This window comes from Micromys minutus, assembly GCF_963924665.1.
Source record: "Micromys minutus genome assembly, chromosome: 1".
Lineage (NCBI taxonomy): Eukaryota > Metazoa > Chordata > Mammalia > Rodentia > Muridae > Micromys > Micromys minutus.
The window spans coordinates 243920647-243948500 of record NC_137969.1 but is presented as its reverse complement, the minus strand read 5'-3'; the positions used below and the strand labels follow the sequence as shown (position 1 = coordinate 243948500).

The 27854-nt window shown below is 47.9% G+C and overlaps 2 protein-coding genes across 3 annotated transcripts in view; one reads left to right on the top strand and one right to left on the bottom strand.

The window, feature by feature from the left end:
• Positions 1 to 13318: 13318 nt before the first annotated feature.
• GPR68 (G protein-coupled receptor 68) lies at positions 13319 to 14425 on the top strand (the record flags this gene model as incomplete). The annotated part of the gene is made up of 1 exon (XM_080909027.1): positions 13319 to 14425. The coding sequence occupies one exon, from the start codon at positions 13319 to 13321 to the stop codon at positions 14372 to 14374; it is 1056 nt and encodes a 351-aa protein (XP_080765153.1). The 3' UTR covers positions 14375 to 14425.
• Positions 14426 to 19655: 5230 nt separating this feature from the next.
• The window catches only part of DGLUCY (D-glutamate cyclase), an 82076-nt gene continuing 73877 nt past the window's right edge, over positions 19656 to 27854 (bottom strand). For both annotated transcript variants that reach the window (XM_080924771.1, XM_080924772.1), the window contains 2 exons: positions 25480 to 25631; positions 19656 to 21049 (listed from right to left, as the gene is read on the bottom strand). In XM_080924771.1, coding sequence (XP_080780897.1) covers positions 20900 to 21049; positions 25480 to 25631 — 302 coding nt within the window. In that variant the 3' untranslated portion in view covers positions 19656 to 20899. The remainder of the gene's footprint in view (positions 21050 to 25479; positions 25632 to 27854) is intronic.

Below are 27854 nucleotides of genomic sequence, written 5' to 3'. Positions count from 1 at the left end.
GGTTACAAGTTGGGTCACGCAGCACCGTGTGCTGAGAGGCTGAGTTCTCCCAGCTTCACTCTCCAGAATTTTGCCGCCCACGCTTGGCTCTCGGGGACGCAGCTCAAAGCTCACCTCCACCCAGAGGCTCCACCATTCCCACCCTGTCCACACATTGATGACTGGTCCCTGTGGCTTTGTTTCAAAGCTTGAGACCTTGTCCCGGTTGGGGTTGAGGTAGAGGGCAACATTGTTGTGACCCTTTAATACAGTCCCTCATGTTATGGTGACCCCCAACCATAAAATTATTTCATTATGACTTCGTAAGTGTGGTTTTGCTGCTGCTATGAATTGTAATATAAATATCTGATATGTGACCCCTGTGAAAGAGTCATTAGGCCCCCGGAGGGATCTCGACCCACACATTGAGAATTGCCGACCTAAGGTAATAGGCAGAAGGAACTAAGGTTGCTAGTAAGCTGACATTAAAATAACGAGACTTTCCGTTGCCAATTGAGTGAATGCAGTTTTCCACAGGGGTCCCTAAAAGTGAAAGAGGAGGGAGGAGAGAGAAGACATGTTAACAGGAACAATAGTCATGTAGTGTGATGGGAAGAGGGTCCAGTTCACCACTGCAAGCTCTGGAAATGGGAAGATGTGCACAGCCTAGAACTATGGAAGCTTCTAGAAACTGAAAAAGATGAGGTGACCCCTTTGATCTTGCTACCAAAAAAGGGAATTCAGTCTGGGGACAGATTGATATTAATCCAGTAAAAGCCACGTGAGCCCCCAGAGTTGTAAGATGAGAAATTGCCTTGTTTTCAGGCAACCTGTTTGTGGCCGCCTGCTTTAGGAAAGCGCCCTGGTCTAAAGCCTTATGTGGAGTCAGACAACCCTGCACTAGGATCATAGCTCACATGCTTGCCGTCTATGTAACCCTGAGCAAACCAATTTCTGTCTGAGTCTCATTTCCCTCATCCATCGAACAGGAATGAACCAGTAGCGCAGGGTTGTAGAAGAATTAAAACAGAATCGATCATCATGTTTGCACCTTTAATCTAGCACTCAGGAGGCAGAGGCAGGAAGATCTCTGTGAGCTCAAGGCCGGTCTACACAGTGAGCTCCAGAACAGTCATGTAGATGGACCCTGTCTCCAAAAAAATAATGTTTTTTTTAAAAGGCCATGCAAGATGTCTCACTAGGAAAGGGACTTTGCTGCGCATGCCTTGTGACAGTTCAGTCGCTAGGACAGATCTAAAAGTGGAAAAGGAAAATCATCACAAGTTATCCCCTGACCTCTGCACACGCTGAGGCACATGTACCCATGCACACACAGTGTGTGTGTGTATATATATATATATATATATATATATATATATATATATATATATATATATACTTTACCTGAAAACCGGAACAATCCTTGGCTGGCATCTTCAGTGGCTACTGCAGATATTGAGGTGCCCAGGCTCTTCTGGAGCCCCCAAGACAGTGCTGGGCCCTCTGGGAAGTGAAGAGTCTTAAATTTCAGGGCCATTCTTATTCCACACGTGACCCACTTCGAAACCACAGCACCACTAGGAATCTAGGAGACATGCAGAGCCTACTTGAATATAAACATACGATGCTTGGTAATACACAGCTACCAGAGCACAAGTCAGGAAAGGCTCCCTGCAGTCAAACTGCAGATGGCTGGTCACAGGCATTGCTTACAACACCAGAGGCTCTGGGGAGCCCCTCAGCCCCTCCACCCTGATTAGCTTCAAATTGGTGGAGTAAATTTGAGTCCCTCAAAACCCTGATGGTAATTGATGTTACTCCAGAACCACTTGTCAAGTCCATCTGCCCAGCCTCTCTACCTTGGCTTATCAGATGGCAGGACAGAGAGTTCTAACTACAGCCTCACCATCACCACCACCACCACCAACATCATCATCATAACCATCTTACTGGTCCTACCAAGTGCTAGCATTTTGCTGGGTCTTATCCTTTTTGAGCTTCACAAAGTCGCAAACATGTATGATGCTCTAGGCTACAGGATGTGGAAGTGTTCAACTTGGCCCTCAGGTCTGGGCCAGAGCCTGTGCTCCTCCTCTACCTTCCAACCTGTACTGGCCTCCAAGTGGCCATGGGGTTGCTCCCATATGCTAGAGACCTTACATGTAGCCCCCAGGGGCTACTTATGCTGCCTCCCATGCTGCCTGCATTTCTGGGGTGGGTAACTGAAGGACTTGTCTTAGGACTCTGTCTCAGAGTTGCTCTCAAACCAAATGGCAGCCAGCAGCCACCAGAACAGCTGAGGGAAGTTCACAACTCGTTAGAGGAAGATCCCAGAAGCAGATGTTTATGTTGAGGCACAATGGGGACAGCACTTTGTCCACTGGGGCCCATGGTCCTTTGCAACTGAGTCACTGTGACAGGGGCATATTGGAGAGATGTAGCTGGTCTTTGGCTATGTTGTGGGTTCTTCTTTCTTCCATCCTTTCAACCCACTAACACTAGGTAGGAGAGAACAAAGGTCAAAAAGGAAAGGGGACCATGTTATCATCAGACCATTTCCTGCTGATTAGGGGTGTTGAAAACTGAAACCAACCACCCACCAGCAAAGCACTATACCCTTTGTGGCCCTAACATTTGTATAACCTCTGAGAAATCCCCATAATTCCAAATGTCACACAACCACAGAAACTATCCAGCTGGCAAAGTCACACCCCTGCTAGAGCATGAGGCAAATCATAGTCAGCTGCTACAGGTAGTCTGAAGCAGCCCCATGTCCCACACCTGGGATCAAAGCAAAAACATATTCTTACCTGTGTTTTTTAAAGAACCCCAAATTCCAGAATTCTAACTACAGAAGGATGTGGTGTTGCTTGTCCGTAATCCCAGCACTCCCGTGGCTTAGGCAGCAGGATAATGAGTGTAAGGCTAGCCTGGGCTACATAGTCAAGTTTCAGTCACCCGAGTTATATAAGAGACTGTGTCTTTTTAAACCAAGGGAGGGAGTAAAGAGATCCACAGGTGACAGGCCTGGTCCCATTCAGTTCCTCCATCTTCCTCTCCCACCCTGCCCTGCTCAGTGGCTTCTCCTCACATTCTCTATGGCTGGAGGGCAGGAGCCTGGACTAGGGGCAGGGCTTTGCTTTTCTTGATGCTACAGCAGTGTGTGGCGGGCTTGTTGCTATTATACAACTGTAGGCTTTACTGGAGAAGTTTGTAAAGAGCCGGGACTTGTGGGGCTTCTGGGGTTCCTGAGGCCACTGTGAAGTGTCAGTATTGAAGATAAAATTCCAGTGACTCTGGGTTTTTGTTTTTTTTTTTTTTTTTTTTTTTTATTTTTAGTACATGGATATTTCATAGAACACAGACTAAGGAATTCCTCCACCAATATGCCCAAGGCTTGGTAGGTTTGCTGGGAATGCTTATTCTAGGTGAAATAAGGTGTGTTTTCTAGCAAAGGTAGGATATTTTCCAGGTCCCTGGATGTCCTGAAGGAGGTTCACAATCCCGTTACTGGTTCCTGAGAATGTACAAGGTAAAGGTGTGGGCGTAGTGTCTGTGTGTCCTGCTAGGCTGAGCCACACTGCGGAGAGGGTCAAGGGTGCTCTCTGTGACCAGATATGACCTGGGAAGCAGTCAGGCAGCCACCACCAGTCTTAGATTCTCCCCTCTCCGTGTGACACACGGACAGCCAAAGTATTCTAGACCACAGGCGTCACATCTGCCTCTAGCAGATGGCCGCCCTAGAACAAGGGTTGTAACTTAAGACCTCCAATTAGCAACTGATGTAGTGACGGTTGGAAAAGGTCTGTTATGTGCTGGCGTTTCTTGGCAGAATCCTTAGCTAACACTTCCCTATACTCAGACTGTAGCAGTTCGTTCTCTGGAGAAGACAGGTCCTAGACATCACAGTGATCTCGTGTCCCCTGGGTCATCTATGCGTGGTGTGCTTGGGCTCCAGGTATATTTCGAGATGGGCTTTGAAGGACCCTAGTTTGGAAGGAGATGATTAAGCCAAGAGAACAAGGCCCCTGACATCGCCTTAGATTTCAGTCATATGAACTGTGAACTGTCAGTCACAGTAATCCTGTAGTGGCTAGGTTCCATCCAGGAACCTCTGGCTCAGGGGGGTGCGGTTTTTCCATATGTAATTGAGGGGCTAGACTGGAGAACTTTCTACATTACCCGGTATGGTAAGCTGGCAGGGTTCTAAGCTTAGTCAGCACTCCGGAGAACATACCTTATCCAGCCCAGAGCTTTGACCCTGACACCACTGCCCCGTGGGTCTGTACAGAAGGTCCCATTTGCCCATCCATTTTAGTGCTGACTATGGAACTTTGCAGAACACTGATGTTCAGACCATTTAATTAGGTTAGAACCTGCCGTTGCATACATTAAAAAAAAAAATAGTGTTTCCTGACAAATGTGGCCAGGGCTGAGACCCCAGTAATGGAGATGTTAGTTGCTGGGAGGAAGGGTTTGAGGTTAGGAGTGCAAACAGTTAGGTTTCCTGTTCTTACCCATTGCCTGTTTTTCCCTGCTGTCAGAAGGGCTTCAGTGAAAAGCCAGCCTGAGGGACTTCAGTGAAAAACCCCATGAATGGGGTTCAGTGTTCTGTGTCCAGATTCTAGGCTCAGCGTTTTCCCAGAGGCTGCTCCCTGACTCCACCTGGAGCAGGTGGAGAGCCTAGGAGAGTGGAGGGTGTGTGAAGGGATCCGCTCTGCCGCCCCGCATCCTCCTCCTGCTGATGGGAGGTTCCTCAGCAACCGTCCAGCCTGACACCAGATTGGAGTTCACATGATTCTGCCTCAGCTCAGGAATGGGTAGCTTCCAGCTGGGGATTTTCTAGATGAGCTGGGAGGTTTTTTTTTTCGTAGGAATCGAGAGAGGGAGAGATTGTCCGTGTGCGGGGTTGTCCAGGCACTGCCAAGTTGAGCTATAGGAGTACAGCTGGTGGAGGTTTGAGGGTAGAGCCTAGCTGGGTGGGCTAGATCAGAGTCGATTCTTGTTAGGTTCTCTTGAAAAGAACTCTCAGGGCTGTTGAGGGTGGACCTCACTGCTGGCTCCCCATTTCCTCCTCAACTGGCTGTGGACTCCTCGCTGCCTTCCTTTGCCTTCCCAGGAGGCTCTAGAAGAAGCCAATCAGTGTGGATATGGGGCTGGATAGTTTCCAAACTGACCCACTTGTGGGACAGAAATCAATTTAATAGCTCAAGACCTGTTCTTAAAAGAAATGAAATAGAAGAGACAATGCTAGTGTGAAAAGCAAGCATCAGGTAAGCATTGTGTGTGGGAGTTTCTTAATCCGTGTGTGTGCATATGTGCATGTGTGTGTGAATGTATGTGTGTGTGTCTGTGTGCATGCATCTGTATATGTCTCTGTGACTATCTGCATGTGTGCGTGTGTATGTATGTATGTGTCTCTGTGTGTATGTCTCTTGTGTCTTTGTGTGTGTGTGTGTGTGTGTGTGTGTGTGTGTGTACAGGGCCACATTTCTCAAGTGTACTTCTTGCTATTGTTTGTGATTTGTTTTGGTTGTTTTTGTCCGAAGGTTAGCAATTAAGTACCGGGGTACTTTTGTTCTGGATTCAGATTCACCCTGACTTACTGTGTAAGCTCTGGGACCTGGTTCAGCCTCCTTGGGCTTCAGGTTCTATGAAATGGGTTAGCAATGCCAGCCCCACGCAACTTACAGGGATTTGCTAAGACTTTGAAACTGTTACAGGACATTAGAAATGAGACCGGATTGTCTTTGTTATTGCAGAGCTGAGACTATTTGGAAGGGGGAAAGGTGGGAATAGAAGGGGGAAAAAGAGAGTTGATTTCTATTCCTGGGGGAAATTCCTTGGAAACCTGCCTTCTTGGGACAACCGGGCAGCCCAGTTTCTCTAGAAACAGCCTGTGTAAATGTCTGGAGGCTTGGCCAGCTGAGGGAAGTGAACCAGGCATGCAGGAAACCCTAGCTCTGTGGGCTGAGGCTGTGAGTGGTCCCCAGCACCGGGAGATTCTGTCTGAGTACATGCTGAGTATGGTATGCATTGGGGTGGGTGCTGGGGAGATAGTTATTCATGAGCCAGGACAGATCCAGCTCTCGGTCTCTGCCTCCTACCTGGAAGCAGCTTCTGTCAGAGTTGCTTCCTTCCCATCAGAGCTTCATCTGGTCATTAATCCTGTGGTGATATTTCCCTGATTGATTCACATCCATGTAGGGATCTGCCTCGAGGTGTCGCGTCATCTTCTGTGCATTTCTTCTTAGTTTCCCAGTTAGATGGTAAAGAGCTGTCTCCACCACTTTCTGTACATCCCTCCACCATAGGAGACTAAGGACAGGAAACATAGTAGGTCACACCCTCCAGGAGCAGGAGGCTAACCCACAGCCATGCCTACTGGTCCCTGTGGTAGCATCTGCGAGGCCTGGTTGTTCGTTGGTGATCCTGATCAAGGGTCAGGAAGTTGGGAACAAAGTTTAAAGCCTGGCCTGTCATACTGCAGCTGTGGAGTGTCCAGGGGGCTGGCCTGTATCTGACCATCTGGGTTCTCACTGAAGAGGTGGAGTAGACATTGAGAACTGTGCCTGGCTAGCAGAGGACTCGGTGCAAATGTGCCTTAGCATTTCCACTTTTGAATACTTCTGTGTCAAGCATGGTATTTAGTTTCTGAGTTGAGTTTTTGAGAGAGAAATTCAGGTAGATTCCAGGTTAAAAAAACAAAAAAAGGACAGTCCTGGGAAGACATGGCTTCCACCGAGGGGCTTCATCCTCAGAAGTGGCAAGAGGGTGAGCTGGCTGTGGTGGGGACTCACTGTCCAGCTAAAGCAGCCCTAGAAATCCTCCCTCTCATCTTCCTACTTCTGTTAGTGACAGCATTGCTCTGGCACCCAGCCTCGAAATTCTCACCCATCGACCTGTGCGCCTATCCACTCCAGCTCTGTCTCCCTCCCCACCCGTGTTTCCCTCAACAGTATCATCGATGCATCTACCCATCCATCCGTTCATCTGTCTACTCACGCACACACCCATCCGTTCCACACTCACTTATCTATATCCAGCTCCCACCCAGAAACTCGACACACTTACCTCTCCACCTACCATCTAACAGGTAACTTTTGAGAGGCTAGAGGACCAAGCATTGAAGACCCTCTCCATTTCCCTACCGTTCCCTTCCTTTCTAGTTTGTTGGCATTCTTGTCTCCTCTCTGGCCACGTCTGCCTTATATCTACATCCTTTCACGGCAAGTTCTTTTCAGTTCCCCAGAGGTACTCATTTCCTCCCTCTTGTGCTTGATGGCATGCACACATTTTCCACAGGCAGAAAGTCCTCACTCTTTGGGCAGCTCTTCCTCTTCCTCTTAGCCTTAGTATGACTGTCGCTGCTCAGGAAGGTTTTCCTTACTGCATTAGGCTACCTCCAAAGAACTCCTACGCAGTCCTGTGCTTGTCCTGAGTTTACTTCATTTATCTGCTCTTCTTCATGGAGCTAAAATGAAGTTGGATATTAGGGCCAGTGTATAGTATAGCACCCTTCCATACAATGGACATTCAGTGACTTTGGATTTGGATGGATAGATAGAGGTGGGTGGCTGAATGGATAGGTGGATGAATGGATGGACAGATGATGGAGGGATGGGCAAATGATGGATGAATGCATAGATGATGGATGAATGCATAGATGATGGATGTATGCATTGATGGATGATTGATTAATGAGCAGATAGATGATGAGTGCATAGATGGGCAGATGAAGAATGGATAGATGGATGATGAATGGGTGGATGGTGGGTGGATGAATGGATGGATGGACAGATGACAGATAGATGGATGAATAATGTATGTTAGATAATAGAGATTGATGAGTGAGTGAGTGGATGGGTGAGGAGGTGGATGAGTGAACGATTGGACAGCCAGCTTTTGACTTGGTTAGCTTTGTGGTTCAGAAGATGGCTTTGAGGTGGTGAATTGTAGACATGAACCTGACTTAAGGTAGTTGCACTGACTTCAGGAAAGAAGTCATGATCCATCCTTAGGATCCAGTAAGAGAAAGGGAGAAAGGAGAGATGCTTTTAAACATTTAGTTGAAAATTCTACAAGTTGGCAGTTTACTTAAAGATGATGGAGAAAGCCAAAGGCTATCATTTTATGGTGAATAACTGGGCAAGGGGGACATCTTTTCTAAAGACAAATTAGTGGCCAAAATGTTAGACCAAGTCTGGACCCCACTGAGTATGTCCTGTGGTGTGGCAGGAGTGGTTTGTGCAGCCTCCATCCTCGGGGGAGCAGTGAGAGTCATCAGTGTGTGATGAGATTGGAAACGTGGAAAGTATGTCTGGAATAACAAGCGTGAGCAGACACTGAATGTGACAATGGTGAGGGACCCTTGCATCCGCCAGACACTGCCTCTCTTGGCAGTGATTAGTGCGTGTGGCCTTCCTGACTTCTGGACTTGGAGGTTCCCTGGGCGAGGGAGCTCTTTCTCGTTTTATTTAAGTCCTCCAGGTATGTGCCTGGTCCTGTGAGCACTGCACATGATCCACAGGTACCTGTTCCAGGAAACCTGGAGGTACTGGACTGTTGGGAAAGCTGACTCTTTGGACCCACGTTACCTTGTTTTAAATAGAAAACAACAAAACCTCCCAAAACAAAAAACTGACCAAACAAACAAACAAACAGCAATAACAACAAAACCGGGGTATGATGGTAGAGACAAACTACAGAAGTGGAACCTTAATCCAGAAAACATTTGCCAGCTAAAGGGACAGGCACAGGAACACTTGCAGTCACCACCCCTTGAGGGCCACTGGAAGAAGCAGAGGCAGTGTAGAAATGCCCAGGGCCTGTGCCCTTGTTCTGCCCAAAGGTTCTGCTGTTTTAAGTCCCTCCCAACTGCCTCTGCTCCCTGTATCAGGAACTCATGAAAGAAGGCATGCTCAGAATCTTCTAGACTCTTCTGGTGCCTCACTACTCAAAAAGTGTCCCCCAGCAAATCTGCACCTCCTGCATCTCCTGGGAGCTTGTCTGAGATAAAAGATTTTCAAGTGCCCCTTTCTCAGACCCAGCCAGCTTGGAAACTCTGGAGTATGAGACTCTGCAATGTCTTAAACCTCCAATGGACTCCAACGCAGACAGTTCAAGAGCTGTTGTTCTTTTTGATCCCAAGTGAGCGTGGGAGGAGCCTCAGCCTAACTGAAGTCAGTGCTGCTTTTTGGCTCTTCAGGCTTGGACATTTCTGACGTTGACTGCAAGAAGTAGCTTACTGCTGGCTTAGGAGAAAAAGGAAGCTACAAACCTCGCCCCGCCCTACCCCACACGTCCACACACTCACCACGAGTAAACAACTGAGTGAGGCCTGGTGACTATCAGGGAATTTCCAAGACCTGACAGGACATGTTTCAAGACAGAGGCTTTGTCTGTTCTGGTCTGTGAATCCTGAAGCCTGTCCTCCCCCACCCCCTTCTCTTTCCCATTTCATGTGGTGTGTGTGTGTATGAGTATGTATGTATGCATGGGAATATGCATGTCTCTCTGTGTGCATATCTTCAGTGTGTGTCTGTATGTGTATGCATGTGCGTGTGTGTCTCTGTATATATGTACATATTTGCTTGTGTTTGTGTCTGCATGTGCGTGTCTGTGTGTGTGTGTGTGTGTGTGTGTGTGTGTGTGTGTGTATCTGTGTGTGTCTTCATGTGTGTGTCTATCAATGTGTGGAGCCCCAAAATTGGTGTCAGGGATCATCTCCAGTCATCTTCCTCTTTTCTTTATTGAAACAAAGTCTCTAAATCAAACACAGGGCTCCCTAAAATGGCTGGCTGGCTTGTGCTAGGGACTTCCTGTTTCTGCTGTTCACACCTAGAACTATAGGGGTCTGCCATGCACACCTGTTACTCACGTGTATTCTGGGTGTCTGAACTCTGATGTATGGCATGTGTTTGAAGGTCAGAGGACAACTGTGGGACTCCAATCTCCCACCTTTGGGCTTGAACTCAGGCCATCTTGCCTGGTGGCAAGTGCCATTGCCGGTTGAGCCATCTCACTGGTCCACGTCCCTCCTCTTGAACCCCTTTCCTTACTTGAAAAAAAATTAAAATGCCTTTTACCTAGTCATCTAAGAAGTCCCTAAACAGTCCACACTGCATGGAGAGGTATTATTTATCAGTGACAAATGGAAAAGACCTCTGCTAAGTGGGAACTTTCATCCCTGGGAAAACTGGCCGTCAGTAGGCACACAAGTTAAATAAATAAGACATAAATCTGAAATGCTTATGAAGCAACAGGATATGAGATGGAGACAGGCAGTGTGTGTGTGTGTGTGTGTGTGTGTGTGTGTGTGTGTGTGTGGTTGGTTTGTGGGTGTGCATGCATGCTCTAGGTGGGTTCCAGGGAAGGTCTTTCCAGGAAATGAGGAAATGACAAGGATCTAGCAGAGAAGGATCAGGGGTCATGGTGGATGGTGCACAGTGAATCAGACTTTGAGAAGGACTGGCTAGGCAAGATCCAGGTTCACAGACTAAGGACAGGAGGCAGGTCCTGTGTCCTCAAGGAGGGGGTGGCGGGCAAGGTTGGGGAGCCAGTTCTTGGGCCTGCTGGGTCTGGCAGGGATGCTTGGATTTTAGTCTAGGTGTGAGAGAGGCTGTTTCTGAGTGTGTAAAGCAAGGGATGATTTGAGATGTGAACCTGTACCCATGATACAGTTTACTTTGTATATTAGACATAGGAAAATGTGAGCAGCAACTAGTAATGAAGTGGAATAATCACAACAGTAAACTTACTACAACAGACAGACATCAATGTGCTTTTTCCCTTTCAAAACATCGTTCTGTCTTTAAACAGAATTTTTACTATCTAATTAGCCAAGGCTGGTCTTGAATTCGCAATAATCGTCTAATTATTACAGATGCATGGATATGTTCCACCACCCCATTTATACATACATATATATATATATATATATATATATATATATATATATATATATATATACACATATGTGTGTGTGTAACATATGTGGTTGGTTGTATTTGTTTATCATTGTTTAAGTGACCAGCTTTTGCTCTGTTCCTCATGGTGGCACTGAAACCTCCTGCCTCAGCTTCTTAAGTTCAAAATACATTAGTGCGCTACACTCACCCATCCTTTTTCCTCTCAATCATGGTTAACCTTGGGTGGCTGAGATCAGGGATGCAGGAACCGCAGGTCAGAGCAGGGGACTGTGCATAGTTACCTACAAGGCTGAGGATGACTTCAGAGAAACTCACCACGTTAGTTCTCAGGCACCTTCGGACAGGAACTGTGGGGTACAGATTTCTCTGGGTCCCTTCCCATAGATTGGGTCAGCTCCTCGGCCTGTCTCTGCTCTGGTGGTCCACCCTCTAGCTCTCTTCTCCACCTCATCTCTGTCTCCACCCAACCCCATCCCAGCCCTCCCACTCAGGCCCATGTCAGACAGGCAGCAAGGACCAAGGTCAAGGGTGATGGTGGAGAGGAGAGCTGGGCTGTTGGGGTGGAGGAGAAGACTTTGGAGGGAGCTACAAGCCTGTGGAGCCTTGTGATCTGCTGAGACTTGGTCATGCTTTCTTGGAGGTTTCCCTCTGGATCCCAGCTGTCCCTTTGCTTTCTGAAGAGAGCACAAAGTATTGACTTGTAGGTACCACACAACAGCTTAATTTAGACTCTTTGGTCAGGTAGGCTGTAGGTGCTACAGGGGAAGGAAGATTAGTTCTTGAGTAGGGGTAGAGTGAGGGAAAAAATCTGAAGGCTCACAGTGCTGTGTCACCTTCCAGATGAAGTCAGCATGAGCATTCAGGAGACCTGTGGCAGTAAACTTCATCAGGAAACAGCAAATACTGAGCCTAAAAGGGATATAATACCAAAAAAAGCCTTTAAAGATGCCAATTTGTCAGGGCAGATGGCACCTGCTGTCACCCCAGCACTGAGGAGCCTGAAGAAGGAGGTTTGTGAATTTGACACCCCGGTCTGTGCTACACAGTGAGACAAAGCTGTTCAAAAATAATAATAGTAATAAAGGTCAAAAAGAGAAAGAAAAAAGTGCTGATGTAGCCTAGTGAGATTTTTTCCCCCACTGAAAGAGAAGGGTTAAATCCGTAGGACAGTTGAAGCCTCTGCTGTTTTGTTAGGCTAATTTATCAAATACACTCTACCCTTGATGGGATTGTGGTCTGGAGTTCCCTTTGTTAAATTCTCAATGCAGTAAACAGCTCACTAATTTGGTGAGGAAGCAGAGCATCTTTGAGTCTCCCTTTTGCCCCTGATAAACATTGCAACTCACCCCCTTTGCCCCTGACAAGGATTACCATGCAGCCCCCCCATCCATCACCCTCCTGATACCGACCAAAAGGGAAGGTTTCTGTTTTTAAGATTTATTCATCTATTTGATGTATATGAGTGCACTGCAGCTGTCTTCAGATACGCCAGAAGAGGGCATCAGATCCCATTACAGATGGTTGTGAGACAGTTTGGTTGCTGGGATTTGAACGCAGGACCTCTGGAAGAGCCAGCTGTGCTCTTAACCACTGAGCCATCTCTCCAGCCCTGGAGAAGGTGTTTTTAATCCCCAAATTCCAGATGAGGAAACTGAAACTCATACAAGGTTAAGGAATCATAAACTTAGGCAAGTGCCTGGCCTTTGGCTTGACAATCAATCCTTTTGATTGCTAGTCCAGAGACTTGCCCAAGATCTATCGAGGAGATGAGAGAAGTAACCCAGGAACTCAGGCAGGGCCCTGTGATGAGAAACTGTCTTTTATTTCTTGCCAAAGCACAGAAGGATGTGGACCAGGCCATTTTTCTTCTGATGCCCTGTGGAGAGGTCCCTGGAATGGCGGTGGCCTCATTGTCTGGCCTAGTTACCACAGTCCTATGATGTTAGGCTGTTACTGCCATGTAAGATGACAAAGCCCTTACACCGTGTTCAGGTTTAAAATGCTCTTGCCTCCAGTCCCCCTTGGAGAGCCAGGATCTCCTCCTGACCTACATTGCTTGGACCAGGGGCCAGTAAAATAAATCAGGGACAGGAGGTAAATAAGGGAAGGCAGAGATGGGGAGCCATAGCTGCACCTTGGTGTTTTGGACTGTCCCGTCCTGTTGCTCTGGAGTTGCTTGGCTGGCCCAACTTCTAGATGAATATAGCATATGAACGGTGTCTGTCAATGGCAGGTGTCACACAAACGGCAGCTGCGATTATTCAAAGCCTTTTCCACCTTGGCTCCTAGGGGTCTGCCTACCACCGATGATGTCTCCATCCTGACACCTTTGCATCAACAAGAAGGCAAGCGAGAGACTGGCTCCATCTCCAAGCCCATGAGGAGTAAGGCCCCCTTCTGGCCCAAAGATGGGGAACATCACTACGGAAAACTCCTCACTACCTTGCCCCATCGACCACACCATCCACCAGACACTGGCCCCAGTGGTCTATGTGACGGTGCTGGTGGTGGGCTTCCCGGCCAACTGCCTGTCCCTCTACTTCGGGTACCTGCAGATCAAGGCCCGGAATGAGCTGGGAGTGTACCTGTGTAACCTGACCATTGCAGACCTGTTCTATATCTGCTCGCTCCCCTTCTGGCTCCAGTACGTACTCCAGCATGACAACTGGTCCCACGGTGACTTATCCTGCCAGGTGTGCGGCATCCTCCTCTATGAGAACATTTACATCAGCGTGGGTTTCCTCTGCTGCATCTCCATCGACCGCTACCTGGCGGTGGCCCACCCCTTCCGCTTCCACCAGTTCCGGACCCTGAAGGCCGCCGTGGGTGTCAGTGTGTTCATCTGGGCCAAGGAGCTGCTGACCAGCATCTACTTCCTCAAACACAAGGAGGTCATTGAGGACAAGGACCAGCACCGAGTCTGCTTTGAGCATTACCCTATCCAGGCTTGGCAGCGTGGCATCAACTACTACCGCTTCCTGGTGGGCTTTCTCTTCCCGATCTGCCTGCTGCTGGCCTCCTACCAGGGCATCCTGCGGGCTGTGCGCCGCAGCCACGGCACACAGAAGAGCCGCAAGGACCAGATTCAGCGGCTGGTGCTCAGCACGGTGGTCATCTTCCTGGCTTGCTTCCTGCCCTACCACGTGCTGCTGCTGGTCCGCAGCCTCTGGGAGAGCAGCTGCGAGTTTGCCAAGAGCGTCTTCAACGTCTATCACTTCTCCCTCCTCCTCACCAGCTTCAACTGTGTAGCTGACCCGGTGCTGTACTGCTTCGTCAGTGAGACCACCCACAGGGACCTAGCCCGCCTCCGAGGAGCCTGCCTAGCCTTCCTTACCTGCTCTAGGACAAGCAGGGCCAGGGAGGCCTACCCTCTGGGTGCCCCTGAGGCCTCTGGGAAAAGTGGGGCCCAGGGTGAGGAACCTGAATTGTTAACCAAGCTCCACTCAGCTTTTCCAGAACCCTAACTCACTGCGAGTGGGAGGGCCCCCCCTCCACAGTTGGCTTGACCTAGCTTGAGTCACATGTATGTGAGGCTGAGTTAGGGCCTGAGCTTTTCACCACAACAGGCCTTGTGCTCAGAACCATGGTCTTAGGCCACAGCCAGGTCCCTCTGGCCCCTGGAGACCTGCTCTGTGTGCTGAGTCTGGGCACTGCGGAGTGTGTGAACAAGCCCTGTCTTCTCCCACGTTCTCTGCGGCCACCTGGGCTACAGATGGGAGGGAGTCAGAATGGTCCCTTCCGGGAGGATGGCATAGAGCAGCAGGTCTGGGATGTGGAGAGGAGTATAGGAACCTGGGTGTCCACCTGCCAAGCTTTCCGGTGCCTCTGTTGTCACAGATGAAGCCAGCCCAAATGCGCTGTAGTCTTCTGTGACACAGGAAGCCGTATTGTCACCATCAGTACTTGAGCTTGCCTCTAAACTAGTCTAGACCAGAAGACTGGTTATGGTGAAGCGCAGGGCAGGGTTGGGGCACTCATACTGGCAGTCAGGGAAGAAGCCCCAGCACCAGGCACATCTCACTTTACAGGGCTGATGGCAAAGAAACCCCAGGGCTCCCTGGGGAGATGCCAGGGACCCTTCAAAACAGCATATTAAAGCTTAATAAAAAGGCTTAGGCCTGAAGCTGTGTCCCTAGCCAAGTTCCCGGCACAGGCTTTTCCTAATTAGCTTTTTTGTCTCCATCTGGCCAAAGTGCCAGACCTGAGAGCCTAAGGGAAAAGAGAGAGGGAGAATATAAAAGTGGCAGGGTGTCCAGGGCAACTGTGTGCCAAGATGCTGATACCAGGGTCACGTGACTGCTGTCACTAACTTCTACCTGTCTCCACACGCACCATAGAGCATCCAGCAGCCTTTGGGAGGAGTGTGGCAGTTTCCCAGAGTTCCCAGGTACAATAAACTAACCACATGGCACAGGTTTGGCTCAAGCTCCATTTTGGTATAGGAGAGTTGGCAAAGACACCTGCATACCAGAAAGACCTACCCCTACCCCAGCCTAGGTCCGTATGGGGCAATGGTGATCCCTAAGTGTTCTGTGCCTCTTCATCCCACAGTATTTTCCCATTTGACCTGAAATTCTGGATTCCCACTGGCTTGGACTGGAACAAGCTAAGCTCCACTCCCCTTACTAAGGAGAGCTGTACCTTTGTATTGTCTTTTCTCTTATGCCAAGTATCCCTGTGTTGGACTGTGAGGTGGGTTGATGTAGTGACTTCAGTCTGCAAATAAAACAAAGTAACCAATCGCAGCAGAGTGTGTGCAGTCCTTATAGGCAGAGACTCTGCCCACACTAAGGAAGATCCAATGTGAATAGAAAGATACATGGGCAAGTTGGGGGCTGCCCTTGAGTGCCTAATACACGGTCAAGCCCAAGCCACAGAGGATGGTAGGGTTTTCTCTTCTGCCTTGTGACAAGTCCCATGCATCTGTGCAATTTGTCACAAATCCAACCTGAATGCATCTGTGCAAGGCCTTGTTGCAAATCTGCCCTGGGACTTCTAAGGACAACGCCCAGCCCTGTGGTTTAGTGAACGCCACTCCCTCTGTCTTTGACCACATGGAGTTCTGTAGATTAACTAGCTTCCCCCTCACCCCAACAAGGGTGAGCCCCCATCAGACCAGAAGGGCCTGTTGCTTTCGTCTCTGACATTTCCCCAGAACCAGCTGGTTTTGTTTGGAGCTGCCCACCTTGCTTGTTGGCCACCTCTGTCTGCCGTGGGTGGGGGGACCTCTCAATAGTGGCAGACTCCATGTTTATTACTAAAGATTACCCACATCCTATTGATGTATAAATTTGATTTTTGACTTCTTAATCCCTCTGTGGATCAGGCTTCTGGAGTCCAGGAGTGTTATGGAGAAATGACTCTTTCTTCCAAACAGTCTAAGCAAGAATATTACTAAGGATTAATCCTGTTTTGTTTCCTAAGAGAAGGACTGGGAGCAAAAGTCCATCTGGTTTAGACTGAAGGTGACAGAAGCCATTAAAATTCCTTTTTTACTCCCCAGTGTTGCTTAGTGAGACAAGGACTCATCTTCCTGTTTACACACACTGGACTGTGGGTTGACCCAGGAAGAGTAGGAGAAAGCTTCAGCACAGAACACATCTCCATCTGTTGCTTTCCAACAGCTCGTGTGTTCCAGAAAAAGCCAGAATCTGACCCAACTGCTTTACCCATCTGGGGATGGAATCTCCATCCCTGGAATTCATCTGGTCTCAGTGTCCAGGGCCCTGGGGGGAGATGGGAAGATCTCAGTTCCATTCTCTTTCAGTTAGCAAATATCGAAGGAATAACTCTATGAGATATTCGCTATCTGTGCTGAGAATGCCAGAGAGGTCACAACACCCAAACTCCTCACTGCAAAGAACCTCTGCCAGGTCCCTCAGTCCAGTCTCTCCACAGACACTAGGAGTGGCAGCTAAGTCACCACTATGCAGATAAGCCATTCCAGGGGCATCTTAAATCCTAAGGACCCCAATGAAGAATCACTTTATCTGCCATCTCTGATGGGACATAACCCTCTGAGGACTGCTGTTCAAAAAGACACTTCTCGATGACAATTCTAGCTCAGATTAGGCAAAGATAGATTCAATTAGAGTAACTAGCAACATACATCACAACGCTGTAAAACAAGGGAGGTAAGAGCAAATATCTCATGGTTAGTCAATCTCTAGCCCCAAGTAATAATGAAAACGACCATCATAAGCGGCTGATACAAGTTTATTTTGTGTTCTTAAGATGTCCAAAGAAAAGGCTCTAAGACGGCAGCTTCATCGGGAAAGTGCTTTCTGTGTAAAGCATAGGAATTAAATTCAGTTTCTAGAACCCACACTAAAAGGAGGAAAGAAGGAAAGGAAGAAAGGAAGAAAGAAGGAAAGAAAGAAAGAAAGAAAGGAAAAGAAAGAAAGGAAGAAAGAAGGAAGGAAGGAAAGAAGCAAGGAAGGAAGGCAGCACTAGGGAGGATCTTTGTGAGTTTGAGGCCAACCTGGTCTACATAATAACTCCCTGACAGTTAGAGCTATAGTGAGAACCTGCCTCAAAACAACAACAAACTAAAAATCCACAAAAAAACAAACAACCAAAACCAGCATGTCTGATGCTTATGTCTATAATGCCCGATCTGTAGAGGTAGAGACAGAAGATCTGGGGGCTTGCCAGCCAGTCAGTCTAACTGAATCAGTGAGTTCCAGGTCCAAGAAAGACCCTTGCTCAGAAAAGGAAGTAGAGACCATTAGGGAAGGCATCCAAAGCCAACATCTGCTCTCCACACTCATGTGTCCATACCCACACTTACACACACACACACACACACACACACACACACACACACACACACACACACAATTTCCTTAAAGTTCACTGAGCAGCTTCTTTTTGGAAAGTGATTTTCCCAAGTAATGACAGCAATTCAAATCCCCCCCCCCCCAGCGAACCAGTTATGTTACTGTAAAGAATGCCAGAGCGCCACTGTCTTCCCCCTGAAGAGTTAGTTCAGCTACAAAGTTCTGCAAGATGAGACCTCTCCTAGGAAGATATGAACATCTTAACACACGCTAAAAGTATTACCTCAATAATTATCTGTTTCCTAAAATACTTCATCTTTCCTATAATTTTTAGTCTCCGAGTACAGTCTGTAAAAGCAGCCTGGGGGGTCCAACTGGCTCTGCCCATCTTTCTGTGTCTTGTCTCAGAAAGAAACAACTTTTTCTTTTTTTCTCTTTCTTGCAGATGCTGACCAGAGCCTAAGCAGTTCTTTCCTGGTATTTTAGGCTTCCTCCTTACTGGTTTTCCCCTAAGCTTGTCCATTTTCCCCTCTGGGCACCTGCTGAGACTTACAGATGTCCTGCCATGGAGTTTCCTTTTAAGCTCCAATACAATCCTCAAGCTTCTGTTTGAGTCCATTCTTAAAGTACTTTATCAATAAGACTAAGAACCCCAAGAAAGAACTTCACCTTCCCTGGCATTACCTGACAACCATAAAGGAATACCCCAGAATTTTCCAGTAGCAGGTCTATAATTGTGGGATTCCCCCTGCCCATCTACAAAAGTAAGAGAAGTGTGAAGAGAATGCCACATGCAATAATGGCCAATTAACCTGATCCTGGTCACATGAGCCCAAGCTACAAGGGAGGCTGGGAAATGTAGTTTTACTAGGTGACAGACAAGGAGAGGTGAAATTGGTGAACATCTAGCCAATCTGACTGACAGTTCAAATCACCTCTGCCTAGGTCTTAAGCTGTCATCTGATCTGAACAAAATCTACTTGCTCAAATGTGCTACCTGGATCATAACCCTCTGCTTCTGTGCTTCTGGGAAGCACATCACATCACTGATATAGAGAACATACAATTTGCTAGTAAGCCACACAGTCTCCATCCTGTGTAGAGAGGAATGAAGCCAGCAGAAACCATGCATAATGGGCAGGAAGTAGCAGATGCTATGGGCTGGGACAACTTGGGGGGTGGGGTCAGCAGGCAATGGGAAGCAAGAGGTGACCTCAGAGGAATGTTTTTCCTAGCTGAGCAACAGGGTGTCAGTTGTGTAGAGGACATCCAGAGATAAGGAGCTGGTACACTTATATAGAGAGAGCATGCTACCCCAGTAAGCTTGTGAATACCAACTGTATGTCCTATGTACTGTTTCCTAGGTTCTCTTTCCACAGCATCCTAAAAAGCCTACAGATTCCATTTGCCCAGCAATGGCTAGAACCAGGCTACCTCTCACCCTGGGTGACACCACAGTTCCCTGTAGGCCATCTCTTGTTCTTGTCACTGATTTCTGGAGGTGGTAGCCGTCACAGACATAAACACAGACACATCTCCTGACAACAGACAAGAGTAGAACAAAGTTTGAGTGGGAATCACAGTGTGGAATGAAAAAGTTTTAAAAGCAGAAAACAGGGTACCAATAGCCCCTGGGATGGACATCGGGAAGGGGTCCTCCCCCGCTTTGTACCTCAGACTCAACATAAGTGCTGAGTCTTCATCTACCCATAAGGGACAGCATTTGTACTATTTCCCATGATGCACTATGTTCCACTCAGAACTCGCCTTCTCTGAACTTAACTGAGTCTTAGCCTTTTTCTTAAATAGCTCAACCATCTCTCCATACGTTTCTTCCCACAGCAAGCATAACTTGTAACACGTTGCTCCTCAGCTTGTTCAGTGCTAGAGTAGAATTCTATTATTTGCCAAAAGCCAAATCTATGAATATTTCCTTCAAAACATGAATCATATAATTGTTGGCAGCTTTTCCACAATGTTGATAGTATTGTAGTTATCTTTTTTTTTTCCAATTATCAGAGTATCCTTTTTATCAGAGTCTCTCCTGGTGTGAAATTTGTAGTGAACCACAATAACTCAAAGAGACATGGGCTGCAGAGCCAAGGTGTGTTTGCTGAGTTGTGAGGTCTCGGGTGGAGGACTGGCCCTCCTTCTGAGTGTCTTCCACAGCACAAGCACAGATCCTGCAAGTGTGAACCCTGAAGGTGTGAATCCATGCCAGAATGGCAAATAGAGAGCAAACACTAGAAGTTCATACTAAAGACTTTTTCTCTTCACACTTACACTTTATTGGAGTGTAAGCTCTGTATCATGTGTTCCTTCTTCACAATGAAGGCCCCTTAAAGAACAGTACCAGACACCAGACATGTGTAAAGACATGGAACAACATTTACTAGGCTCAGATCCCACATGAGATGTCATCATGATGACAGGACTAAGCATGTAACGCGGCCTGGTCAGTGACTCGGTTTCTGATTTTGTTGAGAAATGTAGGGTTGGAGGCTGTGAAAGATCAGGAGAAACTCATCTGCCTGAGTCCTGGGGAGGTCTGACTCACCTCTGGGTTCTACTGGCAAATATGGCTTCCTTCCCCCACAAAGAGGACAGAGTCTGGCTCGAAATAAGCAGACAGGAAGTATGTGTAAGAAATGTCAAGGGTGAGTGAGGGTGAGGCGAATGTGGGATGTAATGGCTGGAAAGATCTTGTGGGGAATCCCTTCAAACAGTTAATGTATGATTATTAGGGGGGAAAGCATTTCAAAGATCTAACTGTTCTGCTGGTGGTGGTAGTGGTAAGTATGAACCCTCGTGTTTCAACCCAACATTGTGTGTGGGCTCTCTATCCTTTCTCAATTGGCCCAGGTCATGGTGATGCCCCTCCCTCTTGTTTTTGAGACAGGATTTTTCTGTGTAGCTTTGGCTGTCCTGGAACTCACTCTGTAGACCAGGCTGGCCTCAAACTCAGAAATCCAGCTGCCTCTGTCTCCTCAGTGCTGGGATTAAAGGCGTGTGCTGCCAATGTCCTTATGTCTGCTCTACAGTTAACTGGTCCAGAATTATCTCTCAAGTGAGAGGCAGAAAGATGCTCAGAGCAGATCGCAGGGTCCGAAGAAGCCAGGATGAAGGGCGGTTAGAACAATGCCTCTGGAACTCCTGCCTAGACAAAGGCTGACATCGGGCAGGGACTTTGCATACAAACAACACAGCTGGTCACACATGCACTGTGGTGGCATCCACCAGCTTCTGGACCATCTCAGCATGAACACCATGAAAAGGCAGCCCATCCACTTCCATGCCCACGACGCCCGAGACTCCACTCCGGACTTGGTTCTGTACCAGGATGCCCAACATTTTTTCTTCCTGGGAGGAAAAACAGAGCGGAGGAAGAGACATGTAGGAAGAGGGAGGGAAAATGCATAAATCTCTGAGTAGAAAAGAAGCTTTGGGCTTGAGATCTCTGCCTCTCTGTCTCCTCCTTTTAAAAACATGGTCTCTGTAACTCTGGTTGTCCTGGAACTCAATATATAGACCAGGCTGGCCTCACACTCTTAGAGATCCACCTGCCTCTGCCTTTCAGGTGCTGGGCATGAAGGCATGTGGCACCACACCTAGGAGTGTGTCTTGTTTTAACAAGTAAATTTTGTGAGAAAATATTAACTTACTGGAAAGCTCCTTATGAAAATCAAAATCAAGAGCTGGCTGTGACAGCTCACACCTGTCACCTCTGTACTTGAGTTGATGAGGCAGGAGGATTACAGTCAATTTGAGACCAGCCTGGGTTGTATAATGAGGTCCAGGACAGCCTGGCCTATAGGGTAAGAAGTCTTAACCTCTCCATGTCTTGGAGATCTTGTCTGTCAAGTGGGGTTGCTGCTGTCAACAGTATGGCTTCCAGACGGTGTTGTGAGGACTAAATGGGACATTGGAAGTAAAGCATCTAGCTCTTGGCACACAGTAGGAATGATGCTGGTTGTCCACACAGTGGGGAAAGCCCAGAGCTTGCTCTCTTTAACTCACCTGCTGGGTAAGGCGGAGGGGCTGCTCCTATTTTAAACAGATCAGCTTTGGGTACTTACCTTCCTGTGACCATATTTCATGCCCTGATAGAAACCTGTGTGGTCCTAACACATACCAGAAATATAATCCTCCCACTAACCCAGCCCCCAGCCATATCTTGGATGAGCTCCCATGAATCTGACTGTGGCAAAAGATCCCTCCTGCGACCCCACTGTTAGCCCCCTGGAGGGGGTGGATGCTACTTTAATTTCTCTTGCTGAGATAAACACCATGAGTAAAACAATGTGATGGGGGAAAAGGTTTGTTTCAGCTTACAACTCTCAGGTCATACTCATTACTGAGGGAAGTCTCAGGACAGGAACTCAAGGCAGGAACCTGGAGGCAGGAACTGAAGCAGAGGCCATGGCTGTGAGAGGCCAGCCATCTTTAACCCAGGAAGAGTGTGTCCACCAAGGCACTGACTTTGCAGAACCTTCGGTATTGGACTTCCCTGATCTAGAATTGGGAGAACTAAGAATGAGCTGTTTGGGCCTTCCAGTCTATGGCATTTTGTTATAGCAGCCTACACCGACTAATCACAGGGCAACTATCAGAGGACATTAAAGCCGAGGAATAAGTAGAGTGAGGGGCCTTGTGGATGCTCACCCAACACTTCATACAATGAAGTGATGAGAAGCTGGGGAGCTGGCTCAAGTGCTTTAGTGTTTGCCACATGATTATGAGACCCCAGTCCCCAGCACTCATGCAAAAGCTGGAAAGGCAGAGACACGAGGCAACTGTGGGATTTATTTCCTGGCTGGCCATTCTAGCCTAGATTTAGTGAGAAATCCTGTCTCAGAAAATAAGAGGGGAGAGATTGAGGAAGACATTTGAAGTCAGCCTCTTGTCTCTACATATATGTGAACACACATGTAAGTGTACCAAAGACACGTGCACACATGAATATGTATGTATACACACTGGGGAGGGGAGGAGACAGAGAGACAGAGAGAGAGAGAGACAGAGAGAGAGAGACAGAGAAGTGTTGGACATTTCCACACGCATCTTTGTCAAGAGCCCCTGGCAGGCACTCCCCAGCCCAGACAGGCATCTCCCACCCTTTGTTTGGGCTGGAATCTCCCACTCCTCTTCTCCATTATGAATATTCTCTCTTCACAAGGCAACACTTGTGGTACCACAGAGCTGTCTCCTCCCAGCACACTGCCTGGCCTTACTCTTCCCATCCTTCTGGGACATGGAGGGGGCTGTGGAGTCTGCAGGATGAGCTAACAGGTCAGGAACTGGCTGGCATTCCAGCCTCTAAAACCCAGAGGGACCAACTGGGCCAATTGCCACTCCCAGCAAATTTCCAGGAAGGACCACCCTGTTTTCTAGACAACCAAGTAGAGGGGGCAGGTCCTCCGGGGTTCGGGCAGAGCTGGGGACTGAAGTCCTGTCCAGGTTGCTGCAGTGAAGCAGGAGAGTACTAAAGTGAGGTGTAGGCCATGAGGATGGAGTCAAGGTGGATGGGTAAAGAGGTCCCAGGGTAACTTCTGGGCTTAGAGACTGGATGTGTGGTGACCTGCTAATAATCCACTCTGGAACATGGTGGGCCAATGCCTATGGAAAATGATTTTTTTTAAAAAAAAAAGCAAATTAGATTTTTTAAAAAAAATAAAACTAAGTTTGGAAGCTGTGAGTACCTATAGTCTGAGGTACTCAGGAAGTAGAAATTAAGGTAAAGATTGCTTGAGCCAGGATTTTAGCCCAAACTAAGGGGGTGGTGGTGGAGGTGCTGGTGAGTGGAGAATGGGCTCCCTTGTCACTGTGTTCCCTGCCCAGGCTTCTTCCCCAGGGGCCCCATCTGACTGGGCATTGTTTCCCAGAACAAGCCTGGGTCTGGCCCCCAGGAGGGGCTCAGCAAATGAGGTTCTGCTTTAAAAACAAGCCTTTCCATTTCCTCCTTGAGAGCAGGGCATTGTTAATTCACTTCTGAAAGGCTGAATATCCATGCCAAGAGGAGAAATTTTCCATTCCCTGAGGCTGAGTGTGGGGCTCTGGGGGTTGTCTGGGCGGGTTCACACTTTGTGTTTGTGTGAATCAGAAGTCATGTGGGAGGCCGCCCCCACCCCATGTTTTCCAGTTCAAATTCAGGAAGCGTAAAGAAGGACCAGTCAGCCCTCTGGGTCACCCAGAGAAGACTAGACCATTTCCCCTATGAAAATGTCACTTGGGTCTCACACTCAGGTCCCAGCATCCTCAGGAGCTGAGAGACTTCTGGGTCACCTGAGGCAAGCCCCAAGTCTGAATCAGAGAGACTCTAACTCCTATTTTAGCTCTGTCTCTTATTGGTGGTCTTGGCAAGACTACCACCTACAGCCCACCAGCTCCCTCCACAATGAAAAGAATAATACCACGCCAGAGAGATACCAAATTCACCAGGAAGGACTGCACAAAACAACATGAAGAAAATAAAAAGCAGCTATAAGACCCTCTAAACATGGGAGGTTGTCTGGAATGGGGGAGGGTAATGGCTGGTAGACACCACAATTGTCTGTTTCTTGTTTAACTAATACACAGCCCTAGAAATTGACCCAGTCAGTAGCCAGCAGGTCTCCAGGTGTCTACACCTCAGAGAACTGGTCTGGACTTTACTCGTTGGCCAGCCTTAGGCCTCCCAAGTCAGGAGCCGGAAAGACCGGCTTAGCACTGAGTCTAATGTGCAACTTGCAGTTTGTTTTCTCTTCACGTTTGTGATTGAGGATGTGAGTTCTCAGCTTCCTGCTCCAGCCACCATGCCTGTAGCTCGCTGCTGAGCTCCCCTGGCACAGATGGACTCCTATCTCTCTAGAACTGTGAGTCAAGGCAAATGCCTGTGTAAGCTTCCTGGTCATGGTCACAGCAACGGAAGAGTAACTAATCCACTAACCAGGGCTCTGGACCAACACACTGTACTTCAGATTCTCCTTGAGGCCACCCATCAAGAAGCTAATACTTCATCTATGTCCTGTAAGTCTGACCCTTCAAGAAGCTCCCACGTGGGAGAGGTTTGGGGTTGGAATCAGTGTTGGTGAACAGGATGTCTCCAGGACACACACACACATAAATATATGTACATATATAAATGAATGCCTTTGAAGGTGGATTTGGGGGCTCCTGGGGCCTCCCCTGACATCCATCACACTTATGCCTACAACTCTCCAACTAAGAGCAATCTTATACATCTGGGGGTCAAACTTATACTCTGTTCCTATTCTTCCCACCTGGAATTCATTCCCTCCACCCCCTCCAAATCTGGTGGACTCCTAGTCTACACTCACAGAACTTTTTTCCCATCTGATCTGCCCCCACACTTTCAGCATGTGTGATACCCAAAGTGCTTTAGAACCCTGACTGAGTTGTCACTTGTGTGACCAGAACAGTAAGGACTCCCAACCTCACTCCTGACCATAACCTGGACAATGGCTTCCATGGGTCAGGCATTTCTTTCTTACAACAGGGCTGACTGTACTCACTTTACAAAGACCAGGTCTCTGAGAGGGAAAAGCAATCTGCCAAAAGTTGAACCAGAAAGGAAAGGATCTCTCTGAACGGGTCTTATATAGGACCAGAAGTAGATCAAAGCATTGCCTAATTCTGTGACTCAGCCTGGCCCATCAGGGAGAAATTCCCTCAAGGCTCACTTTGGGGAGCATGGTGGTTGATGTGGTCCTACAGCTTGGAGCATTCGGCCTGCTGGTTCTCATCCAACAAGGAAGTTGTATCTTGGCCAGCGGCTTGTTGCCATGAATTACCTTAGTGACAGATGGCAGGGCCTGAATCCAGCTCTGTTCTCCAGCTCCCCTGGAAGGCCCAGTTGCCCTCCTCAGGTAACGCTCATGGACTTGACATGAGTTGAGAATGTATAGAGCACAGGCCAGGGCATAGCCTCCCCAGTTAGAAACACCTAGAATGCAAAAGGAAAATAGTTCCATTATAGAACTGTAAAGGTTCTGGGGTCCATCGCTCTGCCTCTGAGCATCCGGTGCCACCCCAGACCACTGGCACAAACAGCAGGCACCAGGATTACCCAGGGACTTGTTGCAAGTTCTTGGGTCCCAGCCCAGATCTCCTGAATCAGAATTTCTGCAAGATTGCTGGGGTGCAGGTGAGTTTCAGGGAGCCCTGGAGGTATGCTGGATTCAAGCTAAAGTTTGAGAGCTATTGCTTGAAGCTATTAAGGCTATACCCTGTTAGTGGCTGTTAAAGGAAAAGATACAGCCACCATAGAAAGCCATTCCAGAGTATCCCCACACTAAAGCACTGCCCAAGGGTACAGTGGATTGTCACTTCTCTGTGCAGAAGACCATCTCTAACTCACCCTCAGACATCCTTCCCTAATCTGTCAGCCAGGCCCCAGGGCCCATTCCCCGAATCCATTTCATCTACTTTCTGATACCTGTGAGTTCTCAGTCCTGTCTAAGATCTGTTGAGCTCTAGACTCTGCATCATCATTAAGGAAGAGAGGGGGATGAGCACAGTGGGTAAAACTCTGGCTGCCAAGTTCAGTCCCCAGAACCTATACAGTGGAAGGAGAGAACTGATTCCTGCACGTTGTCCTCTGACTTACACACACACACACACACACACACACACACACACACACATACACTCTCACACATACACTCATACACTCACACACACACACACACTCATACACTCACACACACACACACACATACACTCACACACTCACACATACACTCACACACACACACATACACTCACACACACACACACTCATACACTCACACACACTCACACATACATACACTCACACAATGCACACATACACACACACACACACACTCACACACAAATAGGTAAATATCTCTTTTAAAGGAAGAGGATAATCAGATCGAAATGAGAGGCCAGCCTCAGGGTAAGCCGATCATGAATAAGATGCTTGCAAAGGACTATGGGACCACTGATAAGATACCAGTTATTCTGTTTGGTTCAGGAAAAAGTCACAGAAAAGAGTCATTTAATGTGGACGTGATGGTCTGGGTAGAGTTCAGCTGGAGACAGAGAACTGTGTGGTGGGAGCAGCCAGGTAAACAAACGTGCAAACACAATTCCCAGTGAGTACAGCCAAACACGGCCAATGAAGGCTACACGGCAGCTCTCGGATCGTATTTCTGAGATTCTAAGATATTGTAGCTACATCTGCATCTCTGAAACTGGCAAAAGTCTGGGTCTATGGTCGTATCCTACAGAGGTCATCAGCTGGCTTACTAGTGCTACACAAAGAGTGGGGACTGAGTCATCAACGGAGCACTCACGGGAAAAGAGTGTTGCTTTGGTTGATCACTTCAGTCGGCCCTTCAGTCGGCCCTTGTGCTGTAAATGTCTTGTGTGATTTAGCTTTGGAGTCCTAAAAGGCATAGTATCATGTACCATGTGAGCAACTTAGGAACAGATATGGGAGGGTAAAGGTCACACAGCGAGCACCTTGTAGGCACATGATGTCCCTCAAGCCATTCCCTTCAGAGTTCACAGTCCTTTTCTTTTAAACATGATTTTTAAAAGTTTTTAATTGTGTTAAAATCTACATGACATGAATATAGGGGGAACCCCCCTCCCCCCCCCAAAAAAAAACAAATGGTGCTTTCCCTATTCTCACACCAGCAACAGAGAAGGTGATGTGACCACCGAGGGTATAGGTGTTTCTCTCTCTCAAATCTAACAGTTTTGTAGCAACAGATGCCTAATCTGAGTGTGCGACCGTCCTGTTCAGTTCTGATGCTACGCATCTCAACCATGTCAGAGCCCATGGACGGGGCTGAGGTCTCGGTCTCCAAGACTGCCTCCTCCTCTTTTGATTCCAATTTGAGCCCTGGGTCGCTCATCATGGCCTCTGACTGACGGGTTATATATGAGGGTTTCTGAAAGCTCTTATTGGATTTAATTAACTTGCTTCAACAGCCACAGGGGAAGGCTGTTTTATTACAGAGGGTGTTATGGAAGATCCAGATGAAAAGGTACACTGGTCAGGCACACAGAAAGAGGCCTGGTGCTCTCGATGGTTGCTCTGTCCTCCAGGAACAGCATGTGTCTGGCTATCTGGGAGCTCTCTGAACTCTTTTGGGCTTGGGTGGAGAGCTATGTTAGCAGACAGGGTGGGAGCTCA